Source organism: Erythrolamprus reginae, chromosome 1, assembly GCF_031021105.1.
Source record: "Erythrolamprus reginae isolate rEryReg1 chromosome 1, rEryReg1.hap1, whole genome shotgun sequence".
NCBI classification, from domain to species: Eukaryota; Metazoa; Chordata; class Lepidosauria; order Squamata; family Dipsadidae; genus Erythrolamprus; species Erythrolamprus reginae.
The window spans coordinates 87,454,023-87,469,483 of NC_091950.1; the positions used below are offsets into that span (position 1 = coordinate 87,454,023).

General features: G+C 40.2%; 1 protein-coding gene across 1 annotated transcript in view; it reads right to left on the reverse strand.

Annotated features, from left to right (window-relative positions):
* UBR1 (ubiquitin protein ligase E3 component n-recognin 1) overlaps nt 1-15,461 on the reverse strand; it is an 88,045-nt gene that overhangs the window by 32,981 nt on the left and 39,603 nt on the right. The window contains exons 20-27 of the mRNA XM_070757812.1: nt 15,121-15,184; nt 13,387-13,511; nt 9,141-9,193; nt 8,943-9,045; nt 8,188-8,236; nt 4,228-4,382; nt 1,691-1,790; nt 333-442 (exon numbers count right to left, since the gene is read on the reverse strand). Of these exons, the coding sequence (XP_070613913.1) occupies nt 333-442; nt 1,691-1,790; nt 4,228-4,382; nt 8,188-8,236; nt 8,943-9,045; nt 9,141-9,193; nt 13,387-13,511; nt 15,121-15,184 (759 nt within the window). The remainder of the gene's footprint in view (nt 1-332; nt 443-1,690; nt 1,791-4,227; nt 4,383-8,187; nt 8,237-8,942; nt 9,046-9,140; nt 9,194-13,386; nt 13,512-15,120; nt 15,185-15,461) is intronic.

Sequence of the window (15,461 nt, forward strand, 5' to 3'; positions counted from 1 at the left end):
CTCCTCAGATTTTTATCACATAGGAAATAAAGAAAATAGATTTAATTGGTTCCCAGCGAGTCAACAGGGGCTGGAAACCAATTAAATCCATTTCCATTATTTCCTATGGGGTAAATTAATTCAGTACTCAACCAAATCGGTTCTCAACCACACTTCTGGAACGAATTGTGGTCGAGAACCGAGGTACCACTGTATTTTACTCCACTTGCGATCTACAGAGACTCTTTCCCCTTATTTTATTTTATAGGGAAGACTATAAGACAGGCCATACTACCCTCAAGCCCTACTCTGCCGATTCCTGACTGATTTATTCACTTGTGATCCTTACTTACCCGTAGCACCCAGATGATCATGTCTTTTTGTGATTCCAGTTGTTGAATTCCTTTCAGCTTTTCCAAAATCATGAGGATGTTCATTGCATTCAAAGCAGAGCTTCCCATTCCTTTATCAACAGAAAGGATTTTTTAAACTAAAACTTAATGAACTTGATTTAACTTTTTAATTAAATCAAATCAGCTGCATACATTTATTCTCCTAAATAAGTTGCATTTTCTTCTTTTACTAATAATGGTTAAACTGATTGCTTTATTCAAAGCGGATGTACATATTTATCCTATTTATATTTATGTTTTTTATTTAGAAATCGCTTCTGGATTTTGACATTGGTTTTGCCGATTAGATAGATTTGTTGTTATAAAAATGGTTAGTATATATCAATGTGTAAAAGTAAAAAGTTGAGGCTATAATATTATCTTCTACTATGTGAAAAAGAGTTAGAAGTCAACATTCACATACTCCTTGTACCCCTTATTTTGTTTCCCCCCTCTCTTATTCCTTCCCCTAATAACCTATTTCTATTTTCCTTCATATTTTGTATTTGGATAAAACAATAAAAATCACAAAATGGTATTTGCATTGAGATACAAAGAGCTTCCATCATCCCAGACAGGATGGCCATGGCTGGATCTAAGATGACATTGATTTGGGGAAGACACCATACACTTGAATCATCTTACAAAAACAGACAAAAGTCAGCTATCATATGGAAAATTAAAACTGATCCTAGGGAAAATCAGTGTATGAAACTAAATTAAGATATGTTCAACTTGAGGGAATTTTCTTTCTTCTTATTTTGAAATCCAAGTTATTTCCATTGTCATAGTGAAAAGAATAAGAAAAAATAGTCATTGATTTAAAACAATGCCTTGTTATTCTATTAAATTTGATTCTTACTTTAGGCTGTTTATTTACAACAGATCTTATAGATGAAAAACACATTTCCATGTTATTTTTAAAACAGCTTTATTAAGAAAGGCTATTCTCTCCTAGCAAATGCATTTTAAAAAGCAATAAAATCTGAGATTAAAATCCTGTATTATCTTATTAATTGAGCTATTGACTTGCAGGTGCATATCTGTATTTTTATAAGATGGAAAAACTGACCAATAAAAATAAATGAATAGGCGGTACAATCTAAATTAGAAAAAGGACTGCCCTTTCTAATGTCATTTTGTGATGTTTAGGCACAGGCAATACATATATATCTACAATATGTAAACCCACACATTATTTTACATATAATATAATTATAGTGTAGTAGAGTATATATTTAACACCAATACAAATCTAAGAGCTGCAGTGGTTAGAAGTTGTGAAATATAGACTTTCTTTTTCAAGATGGCAGACTTACTGGAAGCTTTATAATAGAAGTCAAAAGTCACTTCTTCCTCTGGAATCTCCTCTAACTGACGCTTCTCTTCAAGTAAACCCAAAGAAAGGAGGTGAAGCACCTATGTAAGAGACAAGTAGCAAATTTAATCCTTCAGAGTAATGGAATATGCTCTAATAGCCAATAGATTGGATATAGCCAATCTTAGCCAGGACCATCTTTTAGGATGGAAAAGAACACCAGCCTGAATTTGGTTGGTGAGATATACAGCAATTAAACAAGTACTCAAATGCAGAGAGAACAAACAAAATGTTAAGGGCGAGAGAGTTAGAAAAGATTCATCAATCCTGAGAAAGAAGAAAGGAAAGAGATATTGAAAATTAACTCCATCTTGATTATGTTTGGTATACTATAAGGTGAGGTAGACAGAAGCTCTTACAAGTTGTTATTCTACTCCTTGATACTAAAGAACATTTCTGGATTCCCTGCAGTGCTGGTAGTTGATCCTAGACATGTAAAATAAGCAAAGGAACTGCTGAATATTCAAAATGCTGCTTGATTGCCTAGGTTCATGTAAATGTAAGATGAAAAAGCACAGAATCCCCTGATCCAAGCAATACCATAAGAAGAGAAGGTTGATGAAATTCTCAAGAGTAAATTATTGGTCTTCTGGTGTCTAATCCTAAAACACTGCTCAGCTACCATAGTACTAATGGAAATAGAGATAAGAGACATATCTTTCAAGTACCGTATATAAATCTGCTGATCAATATACATATTTATAAGTTCTGATTTCTATAATTCAAAAAATGGAGACAGTCATGATTTCTTTCATGAATTATCCCTGATGTACAAATATATTATTGTATGTATGCTGATGGCAACTGTTTAGAGCAGTGTTTCCCAACCTTGGCAACTTGGAGATATTTGGACTTCAACTCCCAGAATTCCCCAGCCAGCAAATGCTGGCTGGGGAATTCTGGGAGTTGAAGTCCAAATATCTCCAAGTTGCCAAGGTTGGGAAACACTGGTTTAGAGGATAATAAAGCAGAATTGTTTTGAAATAAATAAAATTCTAAGGCAAATACAGGCCTCCGAAAGCCCACCTGGTGTTCTGTCCTAGCTATAGACCACAAAGAATGTAAACCTATCTGTTCAAACCTTAGTTTACTAATTAAATACTACTAATAAGCTTTCTTAGTAGTCATCAAACACAAATACAGTTTAAAGCAGTCTTTTCTGAACACTGGCTGTTAATTCAACTTCATTAATAGCCAGCACAAGTCCACGAAATAATAGCTCAATTCTGAGTAAACAGATTTGTAGATAACAGTGATCTTACAGTGATTGGCAAAATGCCTAGAAGTAAAATGCCAAGAGAGAGACCAAGGGCCCATCAGGAATATGAATGATGTTGTTTCCCGCAAAATGGCCTCCTTTGTCATCATCCCTTAAATAGGCTAGGGGGAGTGGCCAATTAGCCCCAAGTCTTACTCCCGAGGAGACCTCCTCCTAAGGAACCATTCCTGCCTTTTGGCAGCTATGCGTGCCAATTTTTTTGAACCCTGAAATAAGTGCTTGGCCTTATTGCCATGCACTCAAAAGCCCGAATGGGTTTATTATCAGTCTTATTTTTGGAAACTGGATGGATGGAAGAGGGTGGGTGGGAGGGAGAGAGAGAGAGAGGATGCATTGAGGATAGGCTCCTCCTCTTCTTCTTAGTCACTGATGGGAACTTCCGGAGGTTCTGAAAGCCCTGGCTGAATTTCTACCTCTGGCACCGAGTGCTCTGCAGCCTCCTCACTATCGAACTCGGGGTACCAAATGCACATGCTGCTGGTGCATCACCACATCACTCTGCACTGCTGGAATCAGCTACCAGCTGCATGGGACTGCTGGCGGGTCACAACATATGCTTAAGATATATGGAGTTAGGAATCATTTGAGGTAGAGAATACAAATGGATTTGAAAAACATATACAGTGGTACCTCATGATACGAACCCCTCGTCATACGAACTTTCCGAGATACGAACCCGGGGTTCAGAATTTTTTTGCCCCTTCTTCTTAACTTTTTCCATCTTACGAACCCACCGCCCGAACGCCGAACCTGGAAGTTTGGCAAAGGTTCGAGTGGTCGCCAAAAAGCCCCGCCGCCCGGCTGTTGCCTTTTGAAACAGCCGGGGGGCTTCTCGGCGTTCTCCCAAATGCCGAACCCGAAAGTTCGGCAAAAGTTTGGGTTTGGCGTTCGGGTTCGGGAGGATGTCGAGAAGCCCCCCGGTTGTTTCAAAAGGTGACAGCTGGGCGGCGGCACCCAGTGGAGCGCCATTTTTGCGGGGTGGGGGTGGAGTTTTCTTACACGCATTAATTGACTTTACATTGTTTCCTATGGGAAACATTGTTTTGTCTTACGAACATTTCGCCTTACGAACCTCCTCCGGGAACCAATTAAGTTCGTAAGACGAGGTATTACTGTACAGGCAATCCCCAAAAGCATTGAAAATAAAGATATTACTAAAACATGGTCCCACTCTAACAAGCCAAGGCTGGCAAACATACCATCTGTATCATGGCTTCTGTCCACATGTGATTTTCCAGCTCTAGTGCTCTTTGCAGGACAGTTCTAAGAATAAGCATCATGATATCACAGTTGAGAACATTCATCACACTTCTGAAAGCAGGACTGAATTCTGGAGGTATAGGTGGTGGGAGTGCTACAAAAAAGCAGACATGTATTAGTGCATTGCTGGCTATCCATCCTACGGTATTATGAATGAAAGAAGTTTCAAGTTTTCAGATTCAGTTGAAATCGATGAACTAATATACAGCCAGGTATGAAATAGGAAATTCTCTTATGAGAAGACAAAATCAATTGTACATACTTCCTCTTATCCAGTGCTTTGTGAGACATAGATCTGGGGGCCTTTCAGACAGTCATTCATGCACTTTGACTACTGCCATATTATCACCTACTTTGTGCATATGTGTGTGTGTGTGTTTAATACTTTGCCTGTGTGCAATACTTTGTGTGTGTGTGTATGTGTGTGTGTGTGCGCGCAATACTTTGCCTTGTCATTTCTCTTTTCTATTCTTTGTTTGGTCTTTCTTTCACTAAGCCCTCATCGTATACTACCTTCAGTACACCTACTTCGCTGTCCTTCAGGTATTCTTCCACTGCCCTTTTATTTTCTTCGACTATCTGGTGCACTTCCAATATTCTACACCCTTGATTAAATTATCTTTCCATTGATATGTAATTGTATGGTACTACTCAAAAACAGTGGTGTTATTAGCCATCAAACCTCAAAAATACTGTACACTTTTCCCCAAAGGTTTCCAAAATTTTGGATTCTACTGTACTAACTACATCCAACACAATTTAGTTTTATTACATCAACCAAGGTTGACTAAGTGATAACATCCAGAGATCTTTTAAGAGGTTAGGCAAGACATCTAACTTGCCAACTTTATAAATGCAAACTACAGTAGTGCTTGGTTATTAAGCTATTATTTCTTCCACTAATCTACTCCAACAAATTTTAGAACTTGCTAAGCAAAAGTGCTACTTAATATGGCACTGTCAAAGCTTTGAATTTAAAATGTATTAAGGCACTACAACATAAATTTAGGTTCAGAGCAATAATGATCAATTTATTATTGTTCTGGACTCACCACTGAGAATCCTTCTACGAGGGAAATAGGTGGTTCAGAAATGTGATAAATAGATAGGTAGACAGACAGACAGACAGACAAACAAACAAACATATAGATAGATAGGATGGACGGACAAACGGATGGAGGAGGGAGGGAGGGAGAGGATAGATAGAGAGATGATAAATAACCATCTATATTTTATTACATTTTGACTCTAATCAATCTTAGCTCTGCTAGGAGAATTGATTGGAGTTGTAATCTAATCATATTTGTAAGGCCAATTCCTTGTTAGGATAACTTATAGATATTTCTGGAAACTAATAGGCTATAATTTTACCCAGAACTACTCATTTGTTCCCACAATATATTAACTTCTTTTTATATTTTTTAAACCATTGACTATGGTATCCTTCTGCGCCAACTGGAGGGGCTGGGAGTGGGAAGCACCATTTTATGGTGGTTCTCTTCGTACCTCTCTGGTGTTGGGGGGGCAGAGATGGACTTCTAGACCCCTCCTTTGTGGGGTACCCGAGGGGTCGGTTCTCTCCCTCCCATTGTTTAACATCTACATTAAACCAATGGGTGAGATCATCCGATGGCACAGGTGAGTTCCCAACAGTATGCTGATTACACTCATCTGTACATTTCCACCCCTGTCAATTCAGTGAAGCAGTGGAAGTGATGTGCCGGTGCCTGGAGGCTGTGAGGGTCTGGATGGGTATCAACAGACTCAAGCTCAACCCTGACAAAATGGGGTAGCTGTGGGTTTTGCCTCCCAAGGACTATTCCATCTGTTCATCCATTACTCTGGGAGGGGAAACTTTGTCCCCCTCAGAGAGGGTCCATAATCTGGGAGTCCTTCTAGATCCATAGCTGATGCTAGAACAACATCTCTCAGCTGTGGCTGGGAGAACTTTTGCCCAAGTCTGCCTGGTGCACCAGTTGCGGCCCTATTTGGATAGGGAGTCTCTTCTCACTCATGTCCTCATTATCTCAAGGCTTGATTACGGCAATGCGCTCTACGTGGAGCTATCCTTAAAGAATGTTTGAAGACTTTAATTAGTCCAGAATGCAGCAGCATGAGCTATTATGGGTATATGTAGATATACCCATATAACTCCCTCATATATTTGTATTTGATAGGTTTCTTATGGTTTTATAGTGTGATTTGTGTGTACAGTGATCCCCCGGGTATTGCGCTCCCGATGATTGCGAAACGGCTAATTTGCGATTTTTGAACCCGGAAGTAAAAACACCATCTGCGCATGCGCGCCCTTTTTTTCTGTGGGCACGCATGCGTAGATGGCGCCGGGCAGATCAGCTGCTGGGCGGCTTCCCTAGGTCTTCCCCCTCTTGGCGGGCATCAGCGAGGAGTTTCCCCACCGCCCACGCAAACTCCTCGCTGCTGCCGCTTCGCTCGGGCCGCTTCCCAGCTGAGTACTCAGCTGGGAAGCGGCCCGAGCGAACGGCTTGTCCGCAGCCTGCCTGCCCGCGCGCCCGCGGCTCGCGCGCCCTTCTCCCGCCCACGCCGTTCGCTCGGGCCGCTTCCCAGCTGAGTACTCAGCTGGGAAGCGGCCCGAGCGAACGGCTTGTCTGCAGCCTGCCTGCGCGCCCACGGCTCGCGCGCCCTTCTCCCGCCCACGCCGTTCGCTCGGGCCGCTTCCCAGCTGAGTACTCAGCTGGGAAGCGGCCCGAGCGAACGGCTTGTCCGCAGCCTGCCTGCCCGCGCGCCCGCGGCTCGCCCGCCCTTCTCCCGCCCACGCCGTTCGCTCAGGCCGCTTCCCAGCTGAGTACTCAGCTGGGAAGCGGCCCGAGCAAACGGCTTGTCCGCAGCCTGCCCACGCCGTTCGCTCCCCCTCTTGCTGGCGGGAGGGCGAGAAGCCCTCCCCAGCACCCGCTCGCCCGCCCTTCGCTGCTCGCCCGCCCTTCGCCCGGCCACCCGCCGTTCGCTCGCTGCTCGGCCGGCCACCTGGGTTCGGGGGGGTGCTGGCAAGCCGCCCATGCCGGCGGCGACGTTTTAAAACAGCCGCGCGGCTTTCCAATGAGTCCCGAAGACAAACGCGGAAGTTTGACGTTTGTCTTCGGGACTCATTGGAAAGCTGCGCGGCTGTTTTAAAACGTCGCCGCCGGCATGGGCGGCTTCCTAGCAGCCCCCCAAACCCGGGTTGGGGGTCCAGGGGGGTGCTGGCAAGCCGCCCATGCCGGCGGCGACGTTTTAAAACAGGAACCCCAATCTTCGGCTCCTCGCTAGCGCTGCGGGAGTAAAAACACCATCTGCGCATGCGCAGATGGTGTTTTTACTTCCGCAGCGCTACTTCGCGAAAACCCGATCATTGCTAGGGGTCCTGGAACGGAACCCTCGCAATGATCGGGGGATCACTGTATATGTGTATTCAATATAAAATTTATTAATAGTTTTTTAATTGTTTATTTGTTTTTAGCCCAAGTCGTGTATTTGAGATGGGAAGCTACATAGATGGAATAAATAAATAAATACTTAATGGCTATTAATTATGTTGGTGGCAGTGCTCATAATTTCTATCTAATGGGAACGTAAGCATCTCAATTTCAGCCTAATAACTATACTTTGACATCTAATGAACTCACAAACCTCCACAATCACTCCAAACTCAGCCTGAAATGGAGAAATCATAAGATCTATACTACAAAACCATAAGGTCTAAAAGTAAACAAAGAGTCAAATATAAAATCTTAAGCCTCTGGCTGATAGCAAATAATTCGGAAACAAAAGGTTTCATTAATTCACTAGGATGAATATAATTGCCAACTTCATATGCAGTAAATAGGGCATTATAGCTACATCAACTATCCCTCCATTTTATTTCATAATACTACTTTATTTACCTTCATCTTTATTTTCTTGTACTCTTCTTTTCTTTTCCATATGTTCAGCCTGTAAAATGAATAACTTAATTTGCTTTCTATATATCAATATGTAAACGATGTGAATCTACCAAAAGCACTTATGAACAACTGAGTCCAGAAACAGGGACTAGACCAGAGGTGTCAAACTCAAGACTTGCAGGACCAATGCAATTAAATTGTTGAATTTCAGTAATACGTTCAAGGCTTGGGGCACTATAAAAGGATCAAGTAGATAGGTGTCACATGCAGGCCACCTATGTTGCCCACTACTGATGAGCTAAAGAAAATCTTAAAACCGAAATTGTAGACAATATATTGTTTTTGTGATTCACTTGGATTATTTGCATTTAAGAAAAAAAAAATCTGAACAATCCCTGTAAAATTCCTTTTATATACACTGCTCAAAAAAATAAAGGGAACATTTAAACAACACAATATAACTCTAAGTAAATCAAACTTCTGTGAAATTAAACTGTCCACTTAGGAAGCAACAATGATTAACAATCAATTTCACCTGCTATTGTGCACATTCAACTTTGTACAGAACAAAGTATTCAATGAGAATATTTCATTCATTCAGATCTAGGATGTGTTATTTGAGTGTTCCCTTTATTTTTTTGAGCAGTATATAATAATATATTTCTTATTGATTGTTGCTTAACAAACCTACTTTAGTTGTAGAAGAATTCTATGTCAATGTCCTAACTTCCTATTTTCACGAAATGCTTTCTTACCTTATTGTGCTGAGTCTTGGTATAATGGTAAAAAAATACATTGTACTCCTTGAGGCATTCTTCCTTCAATTCATAAACTCCATGGCTTGATACACCAGGTTTTCTTTAGTTAAATTAAAAAAAATATTTTCAATCATGTTGCAATTATTTAACAATTACTCATAATTTGAAAAGTCTTCATTTAAAAAGAGCACTTACTTGAACAAGGCCACTTTGTGAATCACCTTCTCCAAACCAGTCTCATTGTTTTCCTGTTTTAAGACATGCACCACACATGGTTGTTAGCAAAATGGGGTGATGAAAATAGTAAATTTAAAACAAATCAAGGGAGCAGCCCATCTAAATCACAACCATTTGTGTTGAGAAGCAAATTAGATTCTCATCAGGCTTACATATTGGCTTGCAATTACATTTTCTGATGCTTCTCTCTCTTTACAATAATCCCCTTCTAGTTCCTACTAAGGAAATAATACACATGAAGTAGACTGAGAAGAAATCCTGAAATGCAGTGGGGGTTTTTTGTGTATGGATAATTATCCATTAACAATGGCAATTGGGACCAGAATGGTTGTAAATAGCTATAGCAATAGCTATATATACCGCTACACAGTGCTCTACAGCCCTATCTCAGCGGTTTACAAGTGTCAGCCTATTGCTTCCACCAGTGTGAATACTCATTTTATCGACCTCAGAAGGATGGAAGGTTAAATCAAGCTTGAGCCGGTCAGGATCAAACCCTTGGCAATCCGCAGAATTAGCCTGCAATACTGCATTCTAACCAGACGTGAAATGCTCCCAGTTCGCTTGTGCCTGTCGGTCGTTGGAGAACCAGTTGCAAAGGCAGTGCAAGGCTCCAGCCATCTGCTTGGATGCCACCATTTGGGCTCTTTTACCTTCTGCATATGCACAGAACACTTTGCGCGCTTCCTTCACAACTGGCTCTCCGATGACCAAAAGACACGAGCGAACTAGGAACATTTCATATTTCACCCCTAATTCGAACCCCTGTGTCACCACGTCTCCACCATGCTAAAGCACCACATCATGTGGTCACGCTGTTTAGAATTAGAACATTCCCAGTCGCTGCTTTAAAGCAAACCATCAAGGGTTGTTAATATCAGAGGTAGCAAATGGTGACCACTTAACTGTAGGATTCTGCAACACTGTAATTGCAAGCTGCAAGCCTGTGAACTCTACCTTAGGTTACTTTTGAAGGGAGATACGTATCTAGCCTATAGACAGAATGTATTTCTGATTATCTTTGATGATTAAATGGTGGCTTGGCAATTTCAAGAGTGCAACATTTTTTTGATCAAAAATAGCTATTTCACCTGTGGAACATGCTAGGATAAAGAGAATCAAGAGATTCTATTCAGGGTGTTCAGGGAGAAAGCATTTTGATATTTCCCTGACATTTCCCTATAACTTGCGATCTTGTTAAGGAGCAGTCGTAGATGACATCACACCAAACAGCTAAGCCATGGAGAAATATCAGTAACTGAAGAAGCAAGCTGTTGCTACCAAGTTCTGCTCATTTTTGCTTGACTCTGCCAGGCAGCGCGATCTGTTTTGTTTTAACATGGTTTTTCCCTGACTTTTAAACATTTTAATACAGTTTGGCTTTTCCCCAGATTTTTTTTCCCCACAAATTCCCTGATAATTTCCTGATATTTCACGAACCACCGATTTTCCTGATAATTCCCTGATTTCCCTGTTTTCCAGGTTTCCTGGACACCATGCTATTAAATTCAGAACAAAACAGAGAGGACCTTGTCTTCCTCATGTTGGATGCTAGATTCTGATTTTCTTCTGAATGGGGATTGGGGGTAGATTTGGATGTGGAATATGTCTGTGGTGTTTTGCAACTAGAGATAGCTCTCATTAAGTGATTTCAATTGGGATCAGCACTTGTCAAGAGCCGTTGTGGCGCAGTGGTTAGAATGCAGTGGTGCAGGCTGAAATTATGACAGATCAAAGATCAACTCAGCCTTCCATCTTTCTAGGGTGGGTAAATTGAGGACTCAGATTGTTGGGGGCAAACCACTTAGAGAGGGCTATAAAGCACTGTAAAGCACTATATAAGTCTAAGTGCAACTGCTATTGTTATTTAGTGAGCAGCAAAAAACTCCAATTTTACAACTATATTTCAAATTCCTTTGCTTTACAGACATATTAAAGTTTAAAATCCTAAAAGTTATTTTTTCATCACCATCATCAACACTAATTGATATTAACCAAGAAAGACACTACACAAGAACTACTTGTACTAAGATCAGAATAATATAGTGGTAAGAATATATAAAAAAGGAAGCAAACTGTGACTAAATTAGTAGACCAGTGAAATACTGTGGACATAATATACAGGAAAGCATTCAACAAAGCAGACCACAACCTATTTCTTTATAAGCGAGAAAAAAGTGGGATAGACAGCTACACCACCAGATGGATTCACAACTGGCTGGCTAACCACACCCAACGAATAGTCCTCAATGGGTCTAAGTCTACATGAAGAGAATTAAGCAGTGGAGTATCACAGGGTTCCATCTTAGGCCCAGTACTGTTTAATATATTCATAAATGACCTAGATGAGGAAATAGAAGGGGAACTAACCAAATTAGTAGATGACACTAAGCTGACAGGAATAGCTAACACCCAAGATGGATCTTGACAGACTTCAACACTGAGCCCAAACAAATAAAATGAAACTCAATGCAGAGAAAAGTAAAATTCTACACTTAGGTAAGAAAACCCACATATATATGGTTAAACCCCACTCAATAGCAGTGACTGTGAGAGGTATCTTGGAGTCTTAGTAGATAGCCAGCTAAACATGAGCCACCAGTGTACAGCTGCAACCAAAAAAGCCAATACAATCCTAGGATGCATTAATAGAGGGATACAGTCTAGGTCTAGGGAGGTACTAATACCACTCTGTAAAGCCTTAGTTAGACCACAACTAGAGTTCTGTGTCCAGCTTTGGTCACCACACTACAAAGAAGGCGTAGAGACTCTAGAGAAAGTGCAGAGGCGAGCAACCAGGATGATTAGGGGACTGGAGACTAAAACATATGAAGAATGGTTACAGGAACTGGGCATGGCTAGTCTAGCGAAGAGAAGGATCAAGGGAGACATGACAGCAGTGTTCCAATACTTGAGGGGCTGCCACAGAGAGGCGGCTATTTTCCAAGGCACCAGAAAGTCAGACAAGGAATAATGGATGGAAATTGACCAAGGAGAGATTCAACCTGGAAATAAGGAGAAAATTCCTGATAGTGAGATAGATCAACCAATGGAACACCTCGCCTTCAGAGGTTGTGAGAGCTCCAACAATTGAGACTTTCAAGAGGAAACTGGACTGCCCTTTGTCGGAAATGGTGTAGGGACTCCTGCTTGAGAAGGGGGGCTGGACTAGATGACCTACAAGACCCCTTCCAACTCTGTTACTCTGTTAACTCATTCTCTCTAAGCAAAAAGGATATTGTATTTGAATAAATAATGATATGTTTCATGTTTTCTAATGAAAAAGCCTTCTCTTGATATTATTCCATATATGGGGTCCCCATTTAGCAACCACAGCTGGGATGGGCAACGCGGTCACTGTGCGCCATGGTCACTAAGTGGAAAATCACGTAGCTTTGGCAGACTTACAACATCACTTCCCATTTGGTCTTTAAGTGAGTCACTGTGATCATTAAATTAGTTATCAGATGACTATAACTTCGCTCCCTTGTTCTTCCTTAACTCTGCTTGTTGCTAGCCAATTGGGAAGCACAGAAACAGTGATCACATGGCTGGTCCATTGCCAATTCTAAATGCTTACTGATAAAGAAGCGTTAAAATAGTGATCAATGCTGCCATTGTTGTGGATTCAAGTATTGGCTGCAAAACTGGTTTGTTTTTACACTATGACAACTGTAAACAATGAGGTAAATGAGGACTGCCTATACCTGTAAATGAAAACAATTCTATTGAGAGAAAATAACCTACATCTACAAGTATTCATGCTAACCCATGTCTCTGACAGCAATAATTCAAGGATACCACAGAGCAAAAATAAAGTGATAGACTCCCTTGATTCTAAAATAAAATCAAACTTCTCTCGAAATTTTCACATTAATCATAGTCAGTTATAACCAAGTCTACTTTTCTTCATGCAGCCTCCATGTTGCAAAATTTGATGTAAAAACACCAGTGGTGCCTGTGAACATGATCCTAACTGATGTCCCTCTTTGAGAAGAGCAGGGAGTTGAAACAGACTGTGATTGTAAATATTGGCCAGTGGCCAACCACTAAAATACTGGCACTACAATAGCCTATGAGGACTGGTGGTAACTACCATTTGTTTCACACTGTTATAACTTTGAGCAGTCACTGAATGAATGGTCATTAAGCAAGGACTGCCTGTAACAATATATAGGAGAGGCAAAGAAAAGAAATTACTCACATCTTTAGGCAAAGATTTTGCAATCGCACTATGTGCCATTGGCTCAATACACAGCAGATGGATAATTTCTCGCATTGTCACATAATCTTTTGTCACATTACTTACTCCTGGGACATATCTTTCTCCTAATAAAGAAAACACAAAAAATATCCAAGGGATTACTACAAATACACAGACACAAATATAGTGGAGTTCACTCATATATTGAAAGAATCATGCTCCAAAAATAGAGGAACAATTTTTCACAATGGGCATAAAATGCTCCCAAACTTTAAACAAATTGCAACACATTCTGGAATACAACAGAACTTGCTATTTTTTCGGGCAAAAAAAATCTGTCAACTGGTGTTTTTTCTTTTCTTTTGTCAGTTAAATTTTTAATTTTTTTTCTCTTCTGTAATAATCTCATGAAAGGAAAGCCTGCTTCTTTATATAAGTGCAATTGTTCAAACTAGTTGTAAATAAAATGTTTCACAAGATGTACAATGTGCCAGATAAGCCCTTAATTGGAGTCAATTAACCTTACACTGATGTTGCTAAATCAACAGTCTAGATCAGTGCTTCTCAACCTGGGGGTCAGGACACCTTTAGGGGTTGAATGACTGTTTCACAGGGGTCACCTAAAACCATGGGAAAAAACAAATTTTCCATGGTGTTAGGAACTAAAGCTTCTATTCTGGTGCCTTGGAACATATTTTGACAATCCTACCAATCAGGTGTTTACAGTGGGGGTATCCCTCTGACCTTCCGGCCAATCAGCTTAAAGCTCTGTTGGGAGAATTGGTGCTAGACTTATGGTTGGGGATCACCACAACATGAGGAACTGTATTAAGGGGTTGCGGCATTAGAAAGGTTGGGAACCACTAGATAATGATATTGTGCCATTATTTGGTCCATAATAATTGTGGTTTCATATACTGAATCTAAATTTTAGCAATGTGCAGCTGTTCAATAGGCTTAATGATTATTTACTTCTATTTCCAATCACACTTTTTTTAATACATAGCAAAAACGATCCCAAAAGCAAAATATAGGCAATCCCAGACTTATGATCACAATTGAATCCAGAATTTATGTTGCTAAGTGAAAAAAATTGTTAAGTGAATTTTGTCCCATCTTACAACTTTTCTTGCCACATTTGTTAAGTGAATTATTGCAGTTGTTAAATCAGTAACACGGTTGTTAGGAAAATCTGGCTTTCCCATCGACTTTACTTGTCAGGAGGTCACAAAAGGTGATCACATGACCCTGGGAAACTGAAAACATCATAAATATGAACCAGTTGTCAAGTGACTGAATTTTGATCACATGACCATGGGGATGCTGCAACAGTTGTAAGTGTGAAAAATGGTCATAGGAAAGTGAACACAAGAACAAGGGGACACAATCTGAAGTTAGTTGGGGGAAAGATCAAAAGCAACATGAGAAAATATTATTTTACTGAAAGAGTAGTAGATCCTTGGAACAAACTTCCAGCAGACATGGTAGATAAATCCACAGTAACTGAATTTAAACATGCCTGGGATAAACATATATCTATCCTAAGATAAAATACAGAAAATAGTATAAGGGCAGACTAGATGGACCATGAGGTCTTTTTCTGCTGTCAGACTTCTATGTTTCTATAAGTCACTTTTTTTCAATGCCGTTCCCATTTTGAACGTCACTAAATGAGTTGTTGTAAGTCAAGGACTACCTGTCCTGTATCCCCATCTTTTCCAAAAACTTTCTTACCTACAACATAGATGAGTACTTGAAGCATTTCTTCTATCAACGTGTTGCATTTTTTATTGAAATCCTGTAAGATTAAAACAAATCACATTTTTGAAGCATGATTAACTGAAAGAATATAAAACTATTTATAGATTACTCATCAAATAAATTCAAAATCTGAATTTCATGCCATCTAATTAAGTTGCAAGGTGCAGCAGGAGACATTAGGGGTAGGGGCAGTGTGTATGTGTGAATCAAAAATTTTGTTTGGAATATGAAGTAAATACTTACCGTCGATTAACGTTCTGAAGTACTATCCCATGCATTTTGGTAGAAAAATATCATGTTTGGTCTATTCTGGT